Consider the following 26,917-nt stretch of genomic DNA (forward strand, 5'->3'; position numbering starts at 1 on the left):
CTCATCGAAATTGGACAGTAGAAGATTGGAAAAACGTTGCCTGGTCTGATGAGTCTCGATTTCTGCTGCGACATTTGGATGGTAGGGTCAGAATTTGGCGTCAACAACATGAAAGCATGGATCCATCCTGCCTTGTATCAATGGTTCAGGCTGGTGGTGGTGGTGTCATGGTGTGGGGAATATTTTCTTGGCACTCTTTGGGCCCCTTGGTACCAATTGAGCATCGTTGCAACACCACAGCCTACCTGAGTATTGTTGCTGACCATGTCCATCCCTTTATGACCACAATGTACCCAACATCTGATGGCTACTTTCAGCAGGATAATGCACCATGTCATAAAGCTAGAATCATCTCAGACTGGTTTCTTGAACATGACAATGAGTTCACTGTACTCCAATGGCCTCCACAGTCACCAGATCTCAATCCAATAGAGCATCTTTGGGATGTGGTGGAACGGGAGATTCGCATCATGGATGTGCAGCCGACAAATCTGCGGCAACTGTGTGATGCCATCATGTCAATATGGACCAAAATCTCTGAGGAATGCTTCCAGCACCTTGTTGTATCTATGCCACCAAGAATTGAGGCAGTTCTGAAGGCAAAAGGGGGTCCAACCCGTTACTAGCATGGTGTACCTAATAACGTGGCCGGTGAGTGTATATATATAGTGATACCTTGGTTTAAGAATAACTTGGATTGAGAGCATTTTGCAAGAAGAGCTCACAGTTTTTCAAAATTGTAACTTGGTTTAAGAGCATTGCTTTGGTGTAAGAGCTCCCTGTACTGGGTGGGAGGGGGAGTGGGGGAGGGGCATAGTCTGCATAGCAGGGTTTACAGCACTGTACGCTGACCCAGGAAGTCTCCCTCACCTTCCAAATCATAGCAGATCCACTTCAGGCTGGGGCTTACATCAGGGGACAGGACTGTGGAGGTAATCGCTCCATAGCTGTAACCCCTCTCTCCCCAGACAGAGAGTCCTGCATGTATGTGCCCACATCTGTCCTGCTCATTCCTTCATGCTCCCTGCAGTCTCTGTCAGCCCTTGTGTTTCCCATCCTCTCCATTACTGTACAGTAACTTATAATATCACATATTCTGCTGTTTCTGAATGTTTGTTTCATCTGTTTTACATGTTATTCAGAATAATAAATCATTATTTTTGGGGTGTGAAACCAATTTTCTGCATTTCAATGATGTCTTATGGGAAAATTTGCTTTGGTTTAAGAGTGGATTTGGATTACAAGCTCGGTCCTGGAACAAATTTTGACATGTCAAAGAGTCTGAGTGTTCAGACCAAAACCGTTCGAGAAATAGAGGTGGGAGAAGAGGCGCTACAGCCTGACTCTTTCTCCCGATTGGTAGGGGTGTGATCACTCAGACCCGGACTGATCAAAGCTTTTGACATGTCTCTATGACATGTAAAAAAAATTTGGTAACAACAGTGAAACTTCAAGGAGTTATCCGGTTAAGTAAAATAGATGTTCAAATATCCCTCCTTCTGGACACTAATAATCTGTTACTTGTTATTATCTTATGAGTTTCCTTCCCTGAGTTCTGACTGTGCTCACATCTGCTTGGCTGAATGGATGAGTAGAACATCAGGATGCCGGGAGCCCCCGAAACAAGTCAGTGGATTTCGCTGTGAGCTCGCAGTGTGAAATCCTCTGCAGATCACTTACAAGTGAATCCATCCTCAGGCCATGTTCACACTACGTATATTTCCGGTCGTAGTGCAAACCCCGAATATACGCCCGTAGTTATGAGGTTGATGGATACGCTGGAAAGTATACGATATACGGCCGCATAGTGCACACTACGTATGAGCCTACGGCCGGATCGTATACGGAGCCGTGAAAAATGAACAAGACCATTGTTTGCGGCCGGAACTGTTCCAACTCACGGCCGTGGATTTCCATGCGGTCCCGTACGGAGTACTTATTTCAGCCAAATTGAACTTGATTTTTAGATCCAAAAGGTTCTGTGAGTTTTATTGGGCTGGGCGAAGATTTCCAAGTAAATGACCTGTTTCAGATCGCTTCGAAACAAGCTAGGGAGGCATAACTGTACTACGGGCGTATGTTCGCGGTTCACCCGCATGTTCGCAATCCGGCCGCATGTCTATTTTTCCCACGGCCGTAGTTTCAGCCGCACATGTCCGGCCGTGTACGAACTACGGCCGGACATATACATAGTGTGAACATAGCCTCAAGATGTTTTGCAGCAGCTGCTATTAATGCTAGGCTTTAATCTTTAATTAAAGGGGTTGTCCACTTTAAAGTAAAATTGCTCAGTATACAGTATTAGTAAGTGTGCTCACTGCACTCATAGAGCTGAAATTAGACTCCTCTCCTCCAGGCTGTGCTGTCCTGCCCTCCAGTGAGTGTGTCCATAAGATGGCCGACATGCAGAAGCATGTGACCATGCCCCGCCCCCTAGTGTCCTTCATAGACATATACAGGTGGTGGACTCAGGGGGGGCGGGGCATGGTCACATGCTTCTCCATGTTGGCCATCTTATGGACAGAATCAGGAGGAGGAGAGTCTGATTTTAGCTCTATGAGGAGCTGCTGTCAATAAGGGCTGTGAGTACACTTACAAATACTGTACCCTGAAAAAAATTACTATAAAGTGGCCAACACCTTTGTAAATCCACACAAAAGTTAGCTATGGGGCCCGGCAATTTCTAGTAACACCCCTGGTAGGACTTATGTCTGTACAGATTTTATTCTTACTATTTGCATCCTGGAAAGATTCATCTTTATCCCTTAGATATCTGTTCTTAGGGATATGTCTGATGTCTGACTTTCCTAAGGGCCCTTTTACACGGAAAGATTATCTGACAGATTATTTGCCAAAGATTTGAAGCCAAAGCCAGGAATGGACTATAAACAGAGATCAGGTAATAAAGCAAAGCCTGAGATTTCTTCTCTTTTTAAATCCATTCCTGGTTTTGGCTTCAAATCTTTGGCAGATAATCTGTCAGATAATCTTTCCGTGTAAAAGGGCCCTAAGTCTGTAGTGCAATAAAAAGCCACACCTGTACCGCATCATATAATAACAGCAAAAAAACGTGTAAATTCTGTTCACAAGGTAAACACATATATATGAGCACATAGCGTGGAAGTTGTGGTTTTATGGTGTCCAAACCACAAGCAACATAAAAAAAGAGACCCTGCGCCCTACAGGATGACATACTATGATTTACTCGTAGACCCTCAGAGCCACCAGGAGCAAAGCAAGTAGTCATAGGGGTGTCCTCCCACCAGCATTAAATGACATGTGTCTATAAATATATAGGGGAAGGTGTATCACTCAGGACTGGTGTGGTGGATAGCAGCATGAAACCACAGACAGGTTTAAAGGGGTACTCCAGTACAACTTTTTTCTTTTAAACAAAGTATGAAAGGCAAAGAACGGCTCTCACCAGCTGTAACTTGAATAAAATAAATTTTATTGGAACTTCAGGATAGTCTCTACCTGCTCTCTGTTTCCCCCCGCTATCTTGAAGTTCCAATAAAAGATGGATTTCATTTAAGCTGCAGCTGGTGAGTGCCATTCTTTGCCTTTCAAACTTTGGTTATTGCTACTGTTTTCAATTTGAGCACTGAATATATGGTCTGAACAGGGACACCTGCCGAATGATTGTGAGTGAGAGCAGTGCCATCTACTATACCTCTATTTGACTGCTTTTTCTTTTAAATCAACTGGTGTCAGAAAGTTATAAAGATTTGTGATTTACTTCTATTTAAAAATTTCCAGTCTTCCAGTACTTATCAGCTGTGTATGTCCTGCAGGAAGTGGTGTATTCCTTCCACTCTGACACAGTGCTGCTGCCACCTCTGTCTGTGACAGTAACTGTCCAGAGCAGCAGCAAATTCCCAAACTCCCTATTCTGAGAGAAGTGATCCATCCCATTGAAGAAAGACTGTGGTCGGCTGCGGGTCCACAGGCCACAGGCGGGACTACAGATGTGTAAATGTGGCCTTAGGTTACAAACCCACTTGCCGGATCTACAGCGAGTCTCCTTGCTGCGTTTTTGCAGCGAGACTCGCTGCAGATCCTGGCCCTATACTTTCAATAGCAGAGAAACTCGCAGCAGGGATGTACATCCCTGCTGCGATTTTGTCTGCAGCCCGCCCCATTAACCCCCTGGCCGCCGGACATTATACATTACCGGGTCCCCGTTCCTGCTTGCTTCGGGGCTCCCGGTGTCTTCACGGCCCGCCCGGCCAATCACTGCGCTGCGGCGGGGCAGCGCACTGATTGGCCGGGCGGAACGTGCCGGGAGCCGCCGAAGGAAGCAGGAGCGGGGACCTGGTAATGTATATCCTGTCCGCCCCCCTGCAGCCCCGATCGCCCCGCAGCCCCCGGCCGCACGATCGCCCCCAGCCCCTCAGCCCCCGACCGCACGATCGCCCCCAGCCCTGCAGCCCCCGACCTGACGATCGCCCCCAGCATCGCAGCCCCCGGCCGCACGATCGCCCACAGCCCCCGACCGCACCATCGCCCGCAGCCCCTGGCCGCACGATCGCCCCCAGCCCTGCAGCCCCCGACCTCACGATCGCCCCCAGCATCGCAGCCCCCGGCCGCACGATCGCCCCCAGCGGGCGATCGTGCAGCCGGGGGCTGCGGGGCTGGGGGCTGCGGGCGATCATGCGGCCGGGGGCTGCGGAGCTGGGGGCGATCGTGCGGCTGGGGGCTGGGGGGCTGCAGGCGATCGTGCGACCGGGGGCTGCGGGGCTGGGGGCGATCGTGCGGCCGGGGGCTGCGGGGCGATCGGGGCTGCAGGGGGGCGGGCAGGATATACATTACCAGGTCCCCGCTCCTGCTTGCTTCGGCGGCTCCCGGCACGTTCCGCCCGGCCAATCAGTGCGCTGCCTCGCCGCAGCGCAGTGATTGGCCGGGCGGGCCGTGAAGACACCGGGAGCCCCGAAGCAAGCAGGAACGGGGACCCGGTAATGTATAATGTCCGGCGGCCGGGGGGTTAATGGGGCGGGCTGCAGACAAAATCGCAGCAGGGATGTACATCCCTGCTGCGAGTTTCTCTGCTATTGAAAGTATAGGGCCAGGATCTGCAGCGAGTCTCTCTGCAAAAACGCAGCAAGGAGACTCGCTGCAGATCCGGCAAGTGGGTTTGTACCCTTATAATATAATTAAACTGAGTTGACACAGTAAGATTGAGCAGCATTCATCTCATTTATCTGTTGCGGTTCTTATTTTATTTACCCTGCAGTTAGATTTGACTGCATTTGACTCCAGGGCTGTGGCCCCCCTGATTCCAGGGCTGTGGCCCCCCTGATTCCAGGGCTGTGGCCCCCTTGATTCCAGGGCTGTGGCCCCCCTGACTCCAGGGCTGTGGCCCCCCTGACTCCAGGGCTGTGGCCCCCCTGACTCCAGGGCTGTGGCCCCCCTGACTCCAGGGCTGTGGTCCCCCTGACTCCAGGGCAGTGGTCCCCCTGACTCCAGGGCAGTGGTCCCCCTGACTCCAGGGCAGTGGTCCCCCTGACTCCAGGGCTGTGGTCTCCCTGACTCCAGCGCTGTGGCCCCCCTGACTCCAGGGCTGTGGTCCCCCTGGCTACTGGTCTGATCAGTAGGCTAATACATGTCAGGTAGTCATTATATTCAGAGCCAGCCTCATGAAGGATGTGCACATCATCATACAATGCCCACACATATAACACCATACAATATAGTCCCAAATTATCAGTTTCGTATGTTACCTATATAATACTGGCTCCAGTATACATATACTGTACAGTGCTTTAGTAGTAGTACCGCACAATAGAACCACCATACAGTCCTCAAATAATACCGACATACAGTGACCAAGTAACAGTTCTAAATATAAAGTTATCTAATAACAGTCATGTTCAGACTCTAAATAGTGTAGATATACGTTACTATACTATCCTAATAAGATCCCTGATAGCCTTGATTGATAAGCCATCAGTTACGCCCCTATCAGTAGGATCAGCTGATCCAACAAATATGACTGAACTGTGAGCCCCGAGCAGGATGCATAAACAATGACAGCCCAAAGAGTTACACTTTCAGCTCTGCTACATCTGTATATAGCCAACATAATAAAAGCAAAACAACCACATGTGGTATAGTATTATTAGGTATCAGTAATTCTTGTCTATGTTACATATGCTGGATACACCTGGGGACTCACCTCGCTGACCAGCCCTTGCCAGTCGCTCTCAGTTTGCTTACTATTCATGACTGGCAGTGCTTAGTACACCAGGCCGTAAGCTTCGGCAGTGCTCTCAGGCCCATTTACAGTACGGCTGTCGTCCATAAGCTGCAGCTTCCTCAGCCTGTGATCCACATTGCCTGCACTGTTTGTTCTACGTCAGCCTTAACAAACCTGGGGAGGGAGGGGTGTGCACCAGCCATGTGTGACAAACCTGTTACACCACTTATTATCAGCATGTGTCCGGCATGTCTGCATTGGAAGTTTGTCTATAACCAGTGAGCTGTATGTGATTCCTGCACGGTGGAACATTTCCTCCAGAATTAAAGTTTAAAAACTTTTTGTCAAGTTTTTAAACGTTTAGCCACTTAGATGACAACTACCATGTAGTGCACCATCATAGTTGTCACCTAACATTCCAGGAGCTCTGAATGGGGAATCTTCCTAGGTATGCAATATTAGACTCTTTGGGATGGTGCCCCCTCGCCTGGAGTTTTGCATAATTGTATGTTTAAGACTCCTAACTCCTAATCTGAGCACCATAACTAAAGCCCCTATTACATGGACCGATCAGTAGGAGCAAGCGAGTAGCGACCTGTCAGATCAGCGCTCTAAAGATCATCAAGTTGGCTCACAGGAGATAGCGGCGGTCTACTGCTGCTGCTCCTATTACACAGAGCAACGGAAGCAGATTGTTGTTATCATTGAAGTTTTTTCAACATGTTTAAAGGCAATGATCGCTGATCGTTGCCTTTTAACACTACCTATTACACCAAGCGATTATTGGCCGTAACGGTCGATAATCGAATAAATACAGCGGCTATTGCAGTGTCCCAGCACATAGGTTCTTTCTTTCTAAAATTATTCTGTTAGTTTAAGTGCTGGAAAATGTAATAGACACTGCAAAAGCTTGTTTTATGTTGCCCCTAGTGTTTAAGTCTGGTATTGCATCTTATTCTGTCATAATACTGCTCATGTATATCGATTTGCTTATTTGTTTGTCGTGTGGTGTGGTGATGCAAGAGGCCTAGTATCACGTGACTGCCATAGCAACTCCAATAACCATCGAGCTTTTGGATGGGGTTTAGTTAGTTCCTCTCTAGTCTTCAAGAGAGAAGGTCGCTTTCTCGCTGGTCCTCAGAAGAGAAGGTCCGGTACCGCCAGCCTCGTGGTGTGGACGCTCCTCTACCACTCCTCTGTCAGATATATATATATACCTGTTCCGGTCCAGTCAAGACCTGCTGTATTCTTCAAAACTCCTATCCACTTCAAGATCTGCGTTCATCATTCAATTCTCCATATTCTCCTCATCATCGCTAACTGCAAGTATTTTCTTCATAACTACTATACCCAGCATCAGTATCTCAGGCGAACTACTACTCCCATCCTCAGAAAAGATTCTTCTAACAAAAGAGACACTTATGGATTACGGCCTATTGCAACACCACCCATCTCCTCCGTTGTACCTAATTCTGCCTATTGCCAAGTTGATTATTCCTGGTTGCATCCAGAGACTGTTGCTACTTGAGTTGCCGTTCAAATAAACATACAACTACTGTTGTTTCCGAACCCTGGCATTGGTCTCATCATTGGTGCCTTGACTAGGGACAACGAAGAATTGGGCTGCGTGACCAGGCTCCCGTGGACTAGACACGCACCCGGTGTAGCTTGGGGGGCAGGTAAGGCAAACACTCTCAGTGCAGAGGGTGCCAACAAGACACATTCTTTCAGCCAGGCTATTGGCATTACATGGGCAGAAATATTACAGGGGTTATCCAGAGAAAATCTTTTTTTTTTTTTTTTTTTTTCAAATCAACTGGTTTCAGAAAGTTATATAAATTTGTAATTCTATTTAAAAATCTCAGGTCTTCCAATACTTATCAGCTGATGAATGTCCTATAGGGAATGTTGTTTTCAGTCTGACACAGTGCTCTCTGCTGCCACCTCTGTCCGAGACAGGAACTGTCCAGAGCAGGAGAGGTTTTCTATGGGAATTTGCTGCTGCTTTGGACAGTTCCTGGACAGAGATGTCAGCAGAGAGCACTGTGTCAGACTGAAAAGAAAACACCACTTCCTGCAGGACATACAGCAGCTGATAAATACTGGACGACTTGAGATTTTTAAATAGAAGTAAATTACAAATCTACATAACTTTCTGACAACAGTTGATTTTAAAGAAACATATTTACGCTGGACAACCCCTTTAAGATACAACTCTGAATTATCGAATTTTGGTGTGTCATTCAGTCTCATTGCCATAGGTATAGAAAATCCACACCCTACTAATATGCAGTCTGCCTTTACAAACATTTGTGAAAGTAGGGGCTGTTCTAAAGAGTGCAGTGATACCAACATGGTACTATGATAGTAGGCCACCATCATGGCACTGTTATAGTAGGCCACCATCATGGCACTGTAATAGTAGGCCACCATCATGGCACTGTTATAGTAGGCCACCATCATGGCACTGTAATAGTAGGCCACCATCATGGCACTGTAATAGTAGGCCACCATCATGGTACTGTGATAGTAGGCCACCATCATGGTACTGTAATAGTAGGCCACCATCATGGCACTGTAATAGTAGGCCACCATCATGGCACTGTAATAGTAGGCCACCATCATGGCACTGTAATAGTAGGCCACCATCATGGTACTATGATAGTAGTCCACCATCATGGTACTGTAATAGTAGGCCACCATCATGGCACTGTAATAGTAGGCCACCATCATGGAACTGTAATAGTAGGCCACCATCATGGAACTGTAATAGTAGGCCACCATCATGGCACTGTAATAGTAGGCCACCATCATGGCACTGTAATAGTAGTCCACCATCATGGCACTGTAATAGTAGTCCACCATCATGGCACTGTTATAGTAGTCCACCATCATGGCACTGTAATAGTAGGCCACCATCATGGCACTATAATATTAGGCCACCATCATGGCACTGTAATAGTAGGCCACCATCATGGCACTGTAATAGTAGTCCACCATCATGGTACTATGATAGTAGTCCACCATCATGGTACTGTTATAGTAGGCCACCATCATGGCACTGTAATAGTAGGCCACCATCATGGCACTGTAATAGTAGGCCACCATCATGGCACTGTAATAGTAGGCCACCATCATGGCACTGTAATAGTAGGCCACCATCATGGCACTGTAATAGTAGGCCACCATCATGGCACTGTAATAGTAGGCCACCATCATGGCACTGTAATAGTAGTCCACCATCATGGTACTATGATAGTAGTCCACTATCATGGTACTGTTATAGTAGGCCACCATCATGGCACTGTAATAGTAGGCCACCATCATGGCACTGTAATAGTAGGCCACCATCATGGCACTGTAATAGTAGGCCACCATCATGGCACTGTAATAGTAGGCCACCATCATGGCACTGTAATAGTAGGCCACCATCATGGCACTGTAATAGTAGGCCACCATCATGGCACTGTAATAGTAGGCCACCATCATGGTACTGTAATAGGAGATTAGTGCTGCAACAAGTCAATTTGTGACATTTCTTTCTTTTTTAGATCTTCTACCATAGTCTGTAAGTATTATTACCGAGAAGTGGAAGTGTTAAGGAACCAGAGCAACTCAGCTGTAAAGTGGAGACCATGTAAAGTTAAAGAGCAAGTTGGCAGTGTTGGGGTGCATAGTGCGTAAAGATTGCTATTACTCAGTCCAAAACTGTGTGTCAGGAGCTTCATAGCAGGGGTACCCATGTAGTTTGTATGGCCGAGTGGCTGCAAGCAAGCCTTATGTTACCAAACATAATCCCAAACATCAGACTCAGTAGTGTAAAGTATGTCACCGCCGGACTCTGGGGCACTGGAACTGTGTTCTGTGGAGGGATGGATCACACTTGCTATGCTATGGAAATATTTTTCAGGTGTTGGCCTAGGCCCCTTACCTCCAGCAAAGGGAAATTTTAATGCTTTAGAATAGCAAAACATTGGATTTGTATGTTTCCAACTTTGTGGAAACAGTTTAGATTTGGCCCTTTTCTGTTCCAGCACAACTGTCCCAGTGTACACAGTAAGGATGAATAAGGCCTGGAGGGGGGATTAGGTGTGGAAGATCCGAGTCCTGACCTCAACCCTATTCAGTGGCTCTGGGATGTGAACTAGAACAGGGATTGCCATTGAGGCCCTCTCATCCAACATTGGTGCCTGACTACAGGTGCCTGATAAATGTGACCTAACTACTATATGGGGGTACAGAAGGGACCTAACTGCATTACAGGGGCACAGAGGTGCCTAATGCTGAATGTGCTGGAACAAGAAACCTAAAATGTTTTTCTGGAAGGTTCTGCAGGGAAGAGCCTGGGAAAAATGGAAAAGTGACTCTGATTGGAGAAGCCGTCACCTGTGAGTCACTGAATGTAAGTGCACTATCAACATTTCTATGGTCATTAGAGCCTGTATAAAACTGGTATCTACTAATCCATAGTCACTGTTTAGGATTATATTGTTCTTAGTACAGTCTAGTAGCAGTGTGGTGGTAATAGCGGTGGTCATGGTTTGGCGGCTTTATTTGTCCCTCGTACTGTTATAAACTTCCCTACCAATTTTTATTCCCCCATAACCTATAGCAAATATTCACAGATAGAAAGGAAACTCTGCCTTTATTTGATTGATGAATTTATAAAAGATAAAAAGAAAAGTCTAGGAAAACTAGATGGAAATGACTTTATTTTTATCAATGTACAAGTCCCTACCAGAATACCACTGAAAACATTAATGTACCAAAACATATACAGTATATACATTCTTAATGGGAGTCTTTTAATATTACTAAACATTCTTTTAATATAAATCGCAGTTACTTTACATTAGTGCATGTTTATATCCATGAAAACTGGAGCAGTAGCCAAATTATGCAGAGATAGACATGGGATGATATCTTTGCATAGTGTATTCATTTCCTTGTTAAATGCTATCTGTAAATCACTATGATGAGGGTATCACATGTATGTCATATTTGTTATGGTCAGACATGTACTGCACCTTTTAATGAGAATCCTGTAATGCACTATACTTTCACCTAAGCAATGGCTCCTCTGTACACCTAAACATTACATCTTTACTATGTTCACACTACGTATATTTCAGTCAGTATTTTGGTCCTCATAGCAACCAAAACCAGGAGTGGATTAAAAACACAGAAAGGCTCTGTTCACACAATGGTGAAATTGAGTGGATGGCCGCCATATAACAGTAAATAATGGCCATTATTTCAATATAACAGCAGTTGTTTTAAAATAACAGCAAATATTTGCCTTTAAATAGCGGCCATCCACTCAATTTCACCATTGTGTGGACAGAGCCTTTCTGTGTATTCAATCCACTCCTGGTTTTGGTTGCAATATGAGGACCACAATACTGACTGAAATATACGTAGTGTGAACCCAGTAACAATATATCTAAGCAACAACTACTGTTCACCTAAGTAATGATGCCTCGCTGTCCACCTAAACATAGTCCCCTATTGAGCAAATATGAAATGATGCTGTACTATACATGTAAAAATTTGTGTTCACCTAAAAATGTATATAAATAATAGTGACATACAGTTCCCTATAAATAATGCTAAATGGTGCTAATGCATGAAACCCAATACTATCTTTTAGTGTCCAAATAATATTTAGAAATATTTAGTCACAATTTATATGAACACACATACACAAAAGAAGTACAGTATCCCCACTTGAATTTGCATTTGTGTGCACACAAGTCAAGTGGGAAATAGAACCACTAGGGGGCAGTATCATATGTTACTGGAACTGGGCTGAGGGGAACCTGCAATGATTTCTGTACCATAATGGCCGATTCTCACATCTGTAGTCCTGCCCATAGTCTCGGACCTGCAGCGACAGACAGGACTACGGATGTGCACACGTAGCAGTCTGCACTTGCACAGGCCCCTTCATTCACTATAGCTGTAACACTTACGGATGTATACATTGGCCCATAGAAATGCATAAAGAATTTATGGATGCGTAAAAGGGTCCGAAAGCTATATAACCAAAGATGTGACAAACTTATTAAGTGCCACCACTGCATCCTATGCCAGTCGTCTTCTGTTTTTAAAGATGGAGGATGTAACGCCAGCTTTAAAGCAACTCTGTACCCACAATCTGCCCCCCACCCCCCAAAAAACAAAACAAAACCTGCTTGTACCTTCGGATAGCTGCTTTTAATCCAACATCTGTCCTGGTGTCCGTTTGGCAGGTGATGCAGTTATTGTCCTAAAAAAAAACACTTTTAAACTGGGGGGGAGAGATTGTGGTTTTAGAGTCGCTTTAAGGGTACAAACCCACTTGACTTATTTGCTGCGTGAATCAGTCTTAAAAATAAGCAGGCAAAACGCAGGTTGGCTTTATACGATTGTTCTGCATTAAAATACGCAATTGCGTATTTTTGAAGCATGAAGCTTGTTGATAGCAAAGCATCAGTTGTTAAAATACGCAATTGCGTATTTTTGAAGCGTGAAGCTACATGCGTTTTTCGCACAGGTTGTTAACAACTGATGCTTTGCTAACAACAAGCTTCACGCTTCAAAAATACGCAATTGCGTATTTTAACGCAGAACAATTGTATAAAGCCAACCTGCGTTTTGCCTGCTTATTTTTAAGACTGATTCACGCAGCAAATACGTCAAGTGGGTTTGTACCCTAAGGTTACAAACCCACTTGCCGGATCTGCAGCGAGTCTCCTTGCTGTGTTTTTGCCCCCGGCCGCACGATCGCCTGCAGCCCCCGGCCGCACGATCGCCCGCAGCTCCGCAGCCCCCGGCCGCATGATCGCCCGCAGCCCCCAGCCCCGCAGCCCCCGGCTGCACGATCGCCCGCTGGGGGCTGCGGAGCTGCGGGCGATCGTGTGGCCGGGGGCTGGGGGGCTGCACGCGATCGTGCGGCCGGGGGCTGCGGGGCTGGGGGCGATCGTGCGGCCGGGGGCTGCGGGGCGATCGGGGCTGCAGGGGGCGGGCAGGATATACATTACCAGGTCCCCGCTCCTGCTTGCTTCGGCGGCTCCCGGCACGTTCCCGAAGCAAGCAGGAACGGGGACCCGGTAATGTATAATGTCCGGCGGCCGGGGGGTTAATGGGGCGGGCTGCAGACAAAATCGCAGCAGGGATGTACATCCCTGCTGCGAGTTTCTCTGCTATTGAAAGTATAGGGCCAGGATCTGCAGCGAGTCTGCAAAAACGCAGCAAGGAGACTCCCTGCAGATCCGGCAAGTGGGTTTGTAACCTAAAGGTAATTTATCCCAAGGGCATTTTTGGATATTAGGCCCAAAAATGTGTCGGTGTACATTCTCTTAACATTTTCTTTTGTTATCCATTTTATATACAAATTTTATGACAATATTCACACTGTTGGTTACAATACTACATAAAACAGACAAAACTAAAAAGTCTACATTATAATCTTATATGTACCCCTTTAGAAAGGCATAAATCAAGCATTTAAAGGTGCAGTACGCCTGATATTAGAACGGTCTTTAAGTCATTATAGTGCAGGAGGTATATACAAAATATGGCTGTTACGGGATAGAAACAATACAGTTGTAGAAATAGTTAAAGGGATAGGGCGGTAAAACAGTCTCTTTATATATCCCATCCTAGACAGGCAAGCTAGGCTCCCCAGCTGTCGAGGCATTGCCATTCACATCAGGCCTTACAGCTGTGATCTACTCTACCAGGCTAATAATTTATGCAATATACAAACAGTTTTATTGGACATCTTTGAAAAAGTATTGTGTATTGTTATACATCTTCCAGGCGTTCATTATCTGTTACAAAAAAGTGTTGAAAATTATTAAAATCGATAAATGAGTAAGATCATGCAAATTACCCAAAATATGCATCTGAACACAATGCCAACTAGAGGCTAAGGCTCAGTCTCCTGGTACATAATAGTTCCCTGTATTTCCTCAGGAGATATCTAGTTCGTGTTCTTACAAGCTTAGGTCAACTATGACGTGTTCAAAGATCTGTGTATTTCCTTTAAAACTGGAGGCAAAAATAAAATCCCGTCGATCGGTTGACACTGCGGTGAAGGAGCGAGGCGCCTGTATGTAAATCTCTTTGAACTTCTCAAAAATCTTCCTTTCGGGATTCCATTGGTATATCTGTGAGAATGTGTAATCGCTGCCCAGCGCCAGGTAATATCTCTCCTTAAAGAAAAAGGGTTGCAGCGCCATTGCTCCACGAGATGGCAAGGCCTGGATATCAACAAACTGCTTGTTGCTCCATTTCATGATTTTCGAGTCTCCGATAAACCTGGTCAGCGAAATGTAGAGTTCATCTTTCATTTTGAAGCTTTTGACGGCCAGGACGTCCTCCATGTTTGGGATATCACTGAGTGGGGTGAATTTCTTTGTGCTTTTGTTCCACTGTAAGATGAGAGGTACTTGAGATCGGCTGGACAATACAAGATGAGGCTTCTCATCGATTTCAATGAATTCTGCATCCGTGTCTCGGAACCATTCATGGAGGGATTGGTAGGAGTAGAAGCCTTTGCTGTTCCACTTATACACGGTGGTCAGACCTGCTTTTGAGCTGTCAGCGATCACAAAATAGTTCTCCCCTTCAATCTTAAAAAGCTCAATGTCATTTGGCTTGGAGATACGTGAGACTTCAATGTCTTGAAACTTGGTGAATTTGGCCCAGGTTTCATCATACTTGTATATGTGAGAGCCACCGAACAGTTGGGCCACCACCATGAACACTTGATCATCGATGAGTATGGCTTTGCATCCAACAATAGACTGGCCTGTCAAAAAAGAAAACTGGGTTACAAAAACTTATGGAAAACACAATCCAACTTTATGCAATTTATCTTGAGAAAACATTTCCAAACACAACATACTTGTGAACATCACATCACATCACATCTGGTAACAAGAGGATGAATCTATGGGACTTACCAGATACCTACCATATCATATCATGATTTATGATAAACAAATTAAGGTTTTAAATTTGATCACATGCCATAAAACGCTAACAATGCACATTATAAACCTATATTGTATTACTTAATAAAATAGCTTTTGGATTGATATTATATTGAAATATATTTATCATTTCTATACCTGTAATGTTGTCATAACTTCTGAAGTTCATTTCAATGTGATCCCACTCTAGGACCATACAGTTTTCCATGCTTGGTTGCGCTATAGCCACAAAGACATCATTCTTATATTCAAAGGTATCGACTGACACAGACTCGTATGGCAAAATTTGCTGAACAACAAAATCTGTAAATTAACAACATGAAAAATTACATTTTTTTTCGATGTCGTACTGTATCACACAAAACGCTTTCTACTGCAGTAATGTGGCTGCAGTAGTATGGGATGATATAAAGTTTACAGTATCTGTTTTTATGTGCCATGTTCTATTTTAAAGGGGTTATCTGGGTAACAAAAACAATATTTTAAATAATTCCCCTTCCCAATACCACCCTATGTCTAATATACATGTACAACCTATCTTTCACACCTTCCCTGTTTTTTTCTCATACTGTCCCACTCTGGATGTCTAAAATAATTTTCTCTGTGTCCTCTCTGACAACGCACTGCTCCCCCCCCTTTGTAGACACAGGACATGTGATATCCTCTTTGGGGGCTGGGTTAGCTGTCTATTGACTTGGTAATCCAGCCCCCAAGAGACATCATCTGCCTCATCTCCATGCTGGTCACTGCTAGTGAAGGTGCTCCTTCCTTAGACTTACATGTGTTCCTGAGCCTAGGTTTCTGTATTATGAAAAGGTATAGTTTTATCTCTGCTTGCTGTAAGTAAATGCAGGCACAGTCAGTAGCAAAGTGTAGGTTTAGAGATCTAAACCTACACTACACCCCCCCCCTGTAAGCAGATGCCTAATATGCAGCAAATGGCTACACCATGTGTGCGTTAGCTCTGCTACACCATGCACGCATCAGCTCTGCTACATCATCAGCTATAGTGCAATCGTAATGACCGCAGTGGGCAGGAAGGAAAGCTAAGGGGGTGAGTACGCAAACGGACCAATCAGGGAGATGCATGATGGGAAATGTAGTTTCCTGGATGGCGCCATCTTGGATATAGATCGTCTTTTAGAAAAACTTGTAACTCAGAAATGGCAGCAGCTAGAAAGACGGCTCAAAATACTCAGGGGGACTTGGTAAGTAAGACCAGCTAAATTTGGGAGCATTTGATTATTTAGCTCTTAGGTCCATAACCTCTTTAAACCCCCTTAAAAATACTGATGATTTCCCAGCACAGGGCTACAGAGCAGGAGAAAACTTGTCTTCATTTATATAGGGCTGGGACTGTCTAGAGCTAATGGCATGGCTTAGGTTATATAAGAAGATAGGTCAGGGACAGCTTGTCCGGTGTGTACACCTCATAATAAAGGTGTACAGTATGAAGCTGCACCACTACTTAGTAGAAAGAAAAGATGTGTTTGAGAGTACTAAAAAAGAGAGATCCCCATGAATGGGAGAGATCTGAGACCAACTATATTATTGAGTACGGGCCCTATTCTACGGGACGATTATCGTTCGAATCTAAACGATAATTGTTCGGTTGAAATGCAGTTAACGATTAACGACCGAACGAGAAATCATTGATTGCTTTATAAGACCTGGACCTATTTTTATCGTTGCTCGTTCGCAAAACAATCGCAAATCGTTCGCATTGAATAAGACGTCGTTCGGTGGTTCGCAGTAGATACGAACGCAATAGCGAAGAAAAAACAATCGCAAATACAATCATAAGTAACGATTATCGTTCCATGGAAATGAGTGAACGTTTTTAGGTCTTTCGCAATAGCGGTCGTTTGAGATCGTTAATCGTTAACGATTATGCGAACGATAATCGTCCTGTGGAATAGGGACCTTACTCTCTCAAGCCAGCAAGAAAAGGAGGAGCACAGCCTACCTACAACTAGTCGTAGGGGAAACCATCAGCCACTGTTCTGATGTGTTCATTTATATGATTGTGCGACCACCAAGCTCTCTGCCCATAAAAAGCTGCCAAACCTGAACACATACTGACTATAAATATTGCCCCCTATGGACGAGAGTACAAACTGATAGCATTTGGAGAATTTTTAATATCATAATGGAGTTTCTTTGCAGCCTTCTGTACAGTACAGTACTTTCATAAGAACAAAATGTTTGGACGCAGTGGATGAAAAAGAACGCTTTGGGTGTTCGGGAAATTACCATGCAGTAAAGGTATGCAAATTATCTCTGGATTTTGCTCTAACCATTCATCAGTATAATAACCTCATTAAGGTCAGAACATACCGGTTGTTATGCAGTCTGTATCAAAGCTTGTTATTTCATTCAGCTTCTTCCCTTGGTACTCAGATGGTCCGGCACAAAGCACATCAGACACAGTGGAGTTTGTCATTTTCAGCCATGAAAAGAGCCACTTAGCTTTACAGTCACACTCGAACCTATTGCCTCGTAAATCTCTAGAATACAAAGATGCAAACATGGAAATGACACAGACTGTGACAAGCTCCAAACATTTCCAGGATACTTTTTACAATTTTTACTAATTTTTATTTTTTAAAGGAACTTTTTGACAAAACGGATTTACTGTGTGATGGGCCTGTGGGGGTCAGAGCATAGCATGGGAATTTATAAGGGTATTCTCATTACAAAAATGATGGCATGCCATATTGGACTCGTTACACACGGGACTCCTGGATAGCAAAGAAGGCAGAGTTAAAAAGGTAGTTCACAAAAAAAAAAATTGTTTCAAATCAACTGGTGCCAGAAAGTTGCAGTTATTTGTAATTTACTTTAATTAAAAAATATCAAGTCTTTTAGTACTTATGAGCTACGATATGTCCTGCAGGAAGTGGTATTCTTTCCAGTCTGAAGAGCAGGAGAGGTTTTCTATGGGGTTTTCCTACTGATCTGGACAGTTCCTGACATGGACAGAGGTGGCAGCAGAGAACATTGTGCCAGACTAGAAAGAATACACCACTTCCTGCAAGACATACAGCAGATGATACGCGCTGGAAGACTTTTTTAATAGTAAGGACCCCTTCACACGTCCGGAAAAACCACCCGGATTTCCTATTAGGAAATCCGGACAGTTTTCCGGACCCATACACTTTAATTAGGCACGGACACCCTTCCGGATTACTACGGAAGGGTGTCCGTTCCGGAAAAATGATCCCGATAAAAAAATAGGACATGTCCTATTTTTGTCCGGAATTCCGTCCCAGATGCCCCCATAGAAGTCTATGGGAGCGCCGGAATCACAGGCACTTTCCTGATGTGCATCAGGAAAGTGGCTGGGATTCCGGATTGCCTTCGCACCCCCCCCACCGCCTATACCCCTCTCCTCCACAACTCACCCTGCACCCGGCTCCCCCGTCCTCCTGCTCCCTGGTGCCGCGTGTCCTGGTGTGCACCGGGTCCTGCTGCTGCCGCACCTTCCCTTGCACCCCCTAGCCTCCTGTTGCTACACCCCCCCCCCAACCCCCCTCAGTTTAGCGTCCCCCATCCAGCCCCCTCACCCAACAGCACCCAATGGACAACCCCCCCCCCCCCCCCCCCGGACTTCAGGTAGGCGGCCCCCTCACTCAGCGGCCCCCTACGGAACACCCCCCCCCCCCCCGGAACTCAGGTTGGCGTCCCCCGACCAGCAGCAACCACAAACATCCCCCCCCGGACGCCCGCTCGCCCGCCCAGCAGCCAGCAGAAGACCAGGACAGGTGAGATCACTGCTCTCGCTGACAGGTCATGATGGAAGTTGTACTTCTGCAGCCTGTAGCCATCCAGGTTGCAGAAGTACAACTCCCATCATGACCTGTCAGCCGGGCATGATGGGAGTTGTACTTCTGCAAGCTGTGGCCATCCAATTTGCAGAACTACATCTCCCACCATGACATGACCTGTCAGACGGGCATGATGGGAGTTGTACTTCTGCAAGCTGTGGCCATCCAGTTTGCAGAACTACATCTCCCATCATGTCCTATTTTTACTTCTTCCATCAGGAAATCCTGAAGGCTTTTCCTGATGGTTTCCTGAAGGTAAAAACCGATTACTGTCAGGAAATCCTGATACTTTCCTGATGACATTTGAGGCCTCCTGATCAGGATTTCCTGACAATAAAAACTGACACGGACGTGCGAAGGGGGCCTAAAAGTAAAAGTAAATTACATATCTCTGGCACTTTCTGGCACCAGTCGGTTTGAAAGAAAATACTTTTTGGTGAACAACCCCTTTAAGGTCCCCATAAGCTTTATACTTTTGTTGGCCGTACCTAACCCTTGCAGCATAAGGTATATGGGTGTCTTCTGACCATCCACCAACAGATAATGTCAATAGAGATAGGGGTCAGGCGTGATGGAAAATCACTGCCCAACCCCTTTATCCTCGGAGAGATAAGATGAAGTGAGGGCAATCTGGCTGTGGCTTACACCTTCCCTCCCTATAGAGAACACAGGAACACTCGGCCGTGCCAAACATTCCTGTGTATAGGGAGTGTATGGGGCAAACAGGCGAGATAACTGATGCCGAAAGATTGTTTGGTCACCAGTTAGCCTAAAGGTGGGCACACACCTTCAATATGTTCACACAACGTATATTTTCGTAATATCACGGCCCTTGTACAACGGCCATGATTATTACGAGAATATACGTTGCATTGCTGTCTATGGGATCGCGGCCAGAGCGCATACACATAGTATACGCTGCGGCAGGGATCCCTAGCGGCAGCGCAGACAACTGAAATGTCAGTTTTCTGTGGCCGCTATTCATTGAATAGTGGCCGCAGAAACCCATGTCAGTGCACACTGTGGAGCAAGTGGTTCAGGACGCTCGCTTCACAGCGTACAGTGTAAAGTTCTGATGCGGGCGCGCACGGATGTGCTCACATCAGAACACTGCAGCCCGAAAGATCATCTTTTCAGAGACTGGCTGTTCCGCAACCCTGCCGGGTCGCGGAACAGCCGGTCTCTTACGCTATGTGAACATAGCCTTAAGGCCCTATTCCACGGAACGATTATCGTTCGTATTTGGCTGATATCGGCCGCTACGGACGATAATCGTCCAGTGGAATAGAGTGCAACGATCAGCCAACATTGTTCATGTCGGCTGATCGTTGCAGTCACTTGTTTTTCAACATGTTGAAAAACAAGCGACTGATATAGCAGCGAACTGCTGCAGTCGCTCCGTTGAATAGGAGTATCGGCAGCAGACGCTGCTATATCCTATGGGCTGCCCGGACGATCAGCAATCCCCCCGCAGCTCCCCGCCGCCCCCTCCCGCACTCACCCGCTCGCTGCAGCCGCGTTGAATAGCGGCGGCAGCGAGCGGGGAACGAGGAGCAAACGAGCGCTGAGAGCGCTCGTTTTCTCCTCTAAACGACCTGTGGAATAGGGGCATTAGGCTTCTGGTTCAATCATGAATTTTTATACCAGAGTCTACAGCACTTACCTTGTATTTGATGTATAGGACAATAGAGCCTATTGAATATATCATATGTATAGGAGAAGGCTGAGATGACAATGTGCTGATTTCTTTTCATCTTAAAAGGAATGTATTAAATTATCTCTTTGTTAAACTGGCTTAAAAGAAACCCAAATATCTAATGTTATAGAGAAATATAATTATTTGCTGTTCTAGCAGGTCTGTATAATCACAATGTGCTGGAAATTCAGGTGTGAATGTGTAGTCTCCAAATATAGCAGTTGTAATATGTCCTATTGTCCAGTTTTTATATTATTGGTGTCTGTCATATCTGTATACAGTGATTGTGGGACTTGTTTGGGGTGTCGGGAGGAGGAGGTGAAAGGGAAATGGGGGGGGTCTAGTATGTTTTTTATATTTGACTAAAAAAAATGGACCATTGTTATTGTTCTTTCGAGTAGGGAATTATAATGTGGGCAGTTCAGGTGGCCTGGGGGCCCACAACCGTATGAACCACCCACATCTGATCTCACTGCAGCTGCATATCACCCAGGGGCCCACTGGACAATGTAGATAATGTGCAGCCAATGTGGGCCATCCCTGGTGAGTGCACTAAAAAAAACTTACCTCCTACTGTACATGCTCCTCCGTTGCTGAAGGTCTCCTGGTGCTGCTCTCTCCTGTTCTCTCTTCTGGCACAGGCATTGTCTGTAACACACGCTGCCTGTGCTAGAAGAGAGAACAGGGTAGATCAGCGCCGAGAGACCTGCAGCAACGAGGGAGCATGTGGGAGGTGAGTTTTGTTTTTTCTTTTCTATTTATCTACTTTAGAGGAGATGCACAAGAGACCATGGACTAAAGGGGGGACTACACAGGGGACCATGGAGCACAGGGAGCCATCTACTAGAGGGGGACTATACAGGGGTCCATCTACTAAAGGGGGACTACACAGGGGGCCATCTTCTATAGGGGGACCTACACAGGGTGCCATCTATTATAGCAGCTGCACCAAAGGCCATCTACTATAGGGGGAACTACACAGGGGGTCATCTACTATAACATGGATGTACAGAGGGCATCATCTACTATATAGATAGGGCACACGGATGCAAGCGAGCTTGTTGTTCTAGGGTCTTGCATCATTGTGCCTGTGCCCTGGGGGGAGAGGGGGAAGGTAGGATTGTAAGCCCGGGGCCCAGGGTACATTTAATCTGACCTTGGTATAATATTTTAGTGGCTATAAAGGACCCTTTAAATACTAATGTGAGTGAAAGGACAGGGACCCTGTACCACATAGTATGGATTATAAATCTCCTGTGGAAGTTAGGGTGGGCATATTACAGATGTTACATCAGATCCCAGGAGCTTTGCAATATACCTCTAATTCCCTACAAAGTGGAGATGATCTGCATTGACTGTAAGCAACATTGTCAGCATGCAGGGAAGAGAACATTAAAAGTACATTAGTAGGAGTGCTAGTCCATTACATTTATAAAATATATCACGGCGTTCAATAAGATATAGCAAAGATGAGACGTAACACTGTGACATGTATTTATATGAAGAGGCAGTCTCTATGGGATCATGCTGTTTTCATGAGGATGAAAAGATGTTTAAACTCATGAATTATGAACAAGTAAATGTAATAGAAAGAAGAGTAAGTGTGTTACAGCAGAGAATAGAGATGAAAAATATACAATATAATGTGACTGGAACTGTCCAAGATTCAATAGACATTAGTGAAGTGTTACCAAATCCCCCACACAACAGGAAATGGGTGAACAGATGGGATATTTTTACATTAAAGGGGTACTCTGGAGAGTACCCCTTTTTAAATCAATGTATGTCAGAAAGAGATAAAAATTTATAATTTACTTGTATTCAAAAATCTCAAGCCTTCCAGTACTTATCAGCTTATGTCCTGCAGGAAGTGGTGTATTCTATCCAGTCTGACACAGTGCTCTCTGCTGCCACCTCTGTCAGTGACAGGAACTGTCCAGAGCTGTAAAAAGGCCCTATAGAAAACCTATCCTGCTCTGGGCAGTTTCTGTCCGGAGCTCAGAGGATTTATGTAGAGGCGCAGTGCAGGAGCCTGTCCGTGCGAATACATTGAAGCTTACTCCAGCTCTGAGCTGGCATAGGTTTCACTATCATTTTTCCCCCGGAAAAATGATAAATACGGCGGACGCAGATGTCGCACCCCCTCTGCGTGCAGCCGCACTGCCCGTAACGCCCCCTCTCCTCCCCACTGGCGCAGTAGGGGCAGATCGGCCCAATATGAATAAAATATTCACAAATAGACCATTTGAAAATATTTTTACGCCAATGGGGCCCATTTGCACCTAAAAAAGGCATTTCAGCCTTTTAATAAATTTTCACCTATGACTTTCTGCAGGACATACAGCAGCTGATACAGAATACAGAAGACTTTTTTTTTTTTTTACTTTTTTTTTTTTTATTTTGAAATAGATCAGTTGATTTGAAAGAAAAAAAAATCCCCTGAGTGCCCTTTTCAAATAAAATGTGGCATACAAAACTTAACAGTATTTATATGAAAAGGAAATACTAAAGTCTAATGGTGATTAGTATTTTATACAGTCAAGGTGAAGAGTGCAAATGTAATGTCTCAGTACAGGGGTCAGAAAGTAACTCTTCAGGTGTCACACCAGGAGCTGTGTGCTGTGATTTTCCGTTCCAGCCACTAGGTGTCTCACGCTCCCCTGTGCACAGCAGCAGTACTTTATAAGATTTTAGCTATGTGTGTGGTTAACTAATTACAGGTGCAGAGACTCTACACTCTCCTGCTCTCTATTCTCTTCTCTTCCTGTCATACAACCCTATATAGGATAGAGGGTCTTCCTGTCTGGGTGTTGTTTTTTTTTTAGTTCAAGTTCAAGTGTATGGAAGACAGACCGAAAGCCTAAAGTTCTTGCTACAGTGACTAAGCGGGCCTGGCTTAGGCCAGAGCCCTTGAAAGGGACTACTCTTATTCCTTTAGGCTGAACTAGCAGCCACTATGCAGTGCTAGGCTTCGGAGGTGGGGTAACTGGAAGATTAGGGACAACCCTTGCCTATGCTGAGGATTCTTTAAGTCAGGACCGTCACCCCCTATGGAAAGGTAGAGGGACTGATCCCCAGTAAAGCAAAGATGCTAAGAGCCGAAGCACCTTACTGACCCCCCCATCCACCTGGGGAAATCATCAGTGGGAGCTTGACCTAGAGACCGAGGTCTCCGAACTTGTGTAGGCAGAAGGTGGTCAGATATGTTCACATATCTATACGTGAGTATGAGGCTTCTTCTTTTATGTATTCTTCAGCACATATCCTGGCAGAGTACTGTTACTAATAAGGCCAGGGCTCCTCTCTGCCCACTATACTACCCTTGTACACAAGTCTTTTCTTCCCTCATCTATCTCCAGACAGTCTACCTAAAAAGTCTATATTGTTGCACTAGCACCTGTGAGCAGTTGTTTCTGTGTATTGTGGATAGCACTGAAGATATTTTCAGTACAGTTCAACTCCTGTTTAGGTGCAGGACTCTGTCATCTCTTACTCCATACTCTGCACTTTCACCTGTACCTCACACCCGTTTTACCAAGGTCCGGTGCCATGTGTCCAGGGGTGGGTATTACCACTCCTGGTCACCGCGACAAGTTGCCCCAAAACACCAGAGCCCACCAGCTGCCCATAACACCTGCAAACAGCACCTTGAGCCACGGCACAAACACAGCAGTCTGTGGGTGAAGGGGGGCAAATCCCACAGACTGTGTGTCTGTGTACAGAAAAAGGAGAGCATCCAGTGCAGACTCTTCAGTGGAAGGAAGCAGCACAGGAATGAAACTATGCTGATATGTGACACACAAGCTTACCTATTAGGTAAGTGTATAAATATAATTACATTGTTCTGCAATAATTACATTGTTCTACAAACAATCTTGTGCATCACCAAGGTTTCCAGTCATTCCCTGGCTTCTCTAGAAAATAACCTACTTTGCAATAAATAACACATTGCCCAGCTTCTATGGAAATTAATGATGCCAGCTTTATAAAGAAAGATGGAAGTAACTGGCTATGGCACAGCTTCTGGAATTGGATGGGTACATGGCAACACAAACAGGAACAAGTATACACAGAGAAAGATTAATAGAGAATCAAGAGGAGCCGTCTGACACTTACATCTCAATGAGAGAATCCAAATCGCTGAATATGTCTCTTGGCAGAGTCCTAATGTAGTTATATGCCAGAGATCTGGAAAAAGAGACAAGTAATTGAGCATGAGTCTCCACCACTGAAGTGAATGAACACAGACAAAGTGAACAAAATGTCAGGGGAATACAGAACAGATCCCTGGACTTACAGATGGGTCAGGTCGCGGAGGCCTCGGAAAGCATGTCTGGAAATAGTCTCTATTTTATTTCCTTCAATAAACCTAAGAAGAAAGACAATATTATAGAGCAGGTAGAGCAATTTTATATTTCTGACAAATATATCTGTCCTTACAAGACGTAGAACCAGAGGTATCATGTACAGAAGGAACTTAACATGTTTTAAGCACATTTTTTGATCCAGCTGAGAAGTAGAAAGTGATGGAAGATTTTTCCACATGCCTATGTCTTCTCCATTCAATCATGAAAATAGGCACCCAGGTAACCTTAGCTGATCTGTAGATGGCCATGGATGTATTATGCAGCAAGGTAAAAAAACACACTGGACATTCATACACAGGAGTACCAGTCAATGAGTCAATGAGTCAATGAGCTTCACAACCATTTTTTGTTGCCGGACACCATGATGCTAAAAGTAGACACTCACCCTATATAGGTTGCACAGCAACAACATCTTCCTATCCTCACATTTATCACTTCCTTGTTTTTGTTGCTGCAAACCTTCCTCATCATGATTGGTTTTTAAATGTTGCCTTAAAGCGTAACTGTCATTTCAGGGCCATTTTTTTTTTTAAAACATTAAATATCAACAGTTCAAGCGATTTTAAGAAACTCTGTAATAGGTTTTATAAACCAAAAGAGTTTCCTTCTGGACTGAAAAAGCAATCTCCCAGCCTTCCCCCTCACTTCAGAAGAATCAGGATTTCTGTGTCCATTATGTGGCTATGGAGAGGGGAGGGGCTGTTAGGAGTGACTGAGCACGGAGCAGTCCTGCACAGCACAACACCCTGCAATCTTCTCTCAGTAAGTTCATAGATAAGCACTGACCTTTCTGACCCCAGAATCCTGCGGTTTAGGTGCCCAGACAGTGTACAAACAGCTGACCTTCATGTCACCTCTTCCTGCTCCCTCATCTCCCTCGGCCCCTCCCCCCTCCGTAAGGATAGAACGGAGAGAGCAGAGCCCGTCTTCACTGGCTTCTCTGTAATGAAGACGTGTTTGCCTGATAATGCACAGATAAGAAGTCAGGGGCGGAGGCTGGGAAATTGCTTCTTGAGTACAGAAAAAGGCTTTTTTGGCTGATAAAACCTATTACAGAGTTTCTTAAAATCGCTTATACTACTGATTTCTGCAATAAAAAAAAAAATATGACAGTTACGCTTTAAGAGCCTCCTGGTGATCGAATCATCCAGTGCACTTTTTCTGTCATCTCCCTCTGAGTAATGGAGAAGAAATTATACAAATTGTACAGACATCTCTCACTTTACACTGATTGTTGCAATTTTTTGGGGCCATTGATTTCAATTGGGCTGTCTGTAGTTTTACAGATCCGCAATGATTACTGACAGGCTCTAGTGCGGACCATAATTGCGGCACAAATTGGAACTATTGGAACGTCCGTAATATTTGAGGATCTGTAAATTTTATAGATGGGATGACCGTAATCAGTAAAAAAATATGAATCATTTTAAACCATTCCCACTTACTTAACGATCACCTTCCCCTTTTTTGCTGATCCACAAAAAATATGGATTATGCATTCAATACGGATTAATTTTTTGCGGATTGTGTACAAGATAGGACACGTTGGAGATAGGACACATCTCTACCTTCATCATTCTTCTCTAGTCTCTACAAAGCTCCCTCTTTCTCTATAGAGCAAGATCCTCCCCACACCCCTCAATAAAAGTCTCTAATGATATAAAACATTATAGAGACAGAACAAAAAATGCAAAGGGCACAAAACATATCAAAATAAGGCACTATAAAACCCTATTGCTACCAAGTGCAAAGGCTACTGCTTTTCCAATAAAATATTCTGAATTATTTTCTGATGTATTTGTAATTTTTGCATGTCCTTGCTACATTCTTTTAAAAGTCTCCTAAGATGA

General features: G+C 45.0%; 2 protein-coding genes across 3 annotated transcripts in view; both read right to left on the reverse strand.

The window, feature by feature from the left end:
• The window catches only part of CCDC149 (coiled-coil domain containing 149), a 63,987-nt gene extending 57,657 nt beyond the window's left edge, over positions 1–6,330 (reverse strand). Inside the window, exon 1 of the mRNA XM_069977484.1 lies at positions 6,176–6,330. Coding sequence (XP_069833585.1) covers positions 6,176–6,223 — 48 coding nt within the window. The 5' untranslated portion in view covers positions 6,224–6,330. The remainder of the gene's footprint in view (positions 1–6,175) is intronic.
• Positions 6,331–13,304: 6,974 nt separating this feature from the next.
• The window catches only part of LGI2 (leucine rich repeat LGI family member 2), a 39,785-nt gene continuing 26,172 nt past the window's right edge, over positions 13,305–26,917 (reverse strand). For both annotated transcript variants that reach the window (XM_069976479.1, XM_069976478.1), the window contains 5 exons: positions 24,998–25,069; positions 24,817–24,888; positions 17,515–17,684; positions 15,316–15,480; positions 13,305–14,993 (listed from right to left, as the gene is read on the reverse strand). In XM_069976479.1, coding sequence (XP_069832580.1) covers positions 14,176–14,993; positions 15,316–15,480; positions 17,515–17,684; positions 24,817–24,888; positions 24,998–25,069 — 1,297 coding nt within the window. In that variant the 3' untranslated portion in view covers positions 13,305–14,175. The remainder of the gene's footprint in view (positions 14,994–15,315; positions 15,481–17,514; positions 17,685–24,816; positions 24,889–24,997; positions 25,070–26,917) is intronic.

The sequence above is a fragment of the Dendropsophus ebraccatus genome, chromosome 7 (genome assembly GCF_027789765.1).
Source record: "Dendropsophus ebraccatus isolate aDenEbr1 chromosome 7, aDenEbr1.pat, whole genome shotgun sequence".
NCBI classification, from domain to species: Eukaryota; Metazoa; Chordata; class Amphibia; order Anura; family Hylidae; genus Dendropsophus; species Dendropsophus ebraccatus.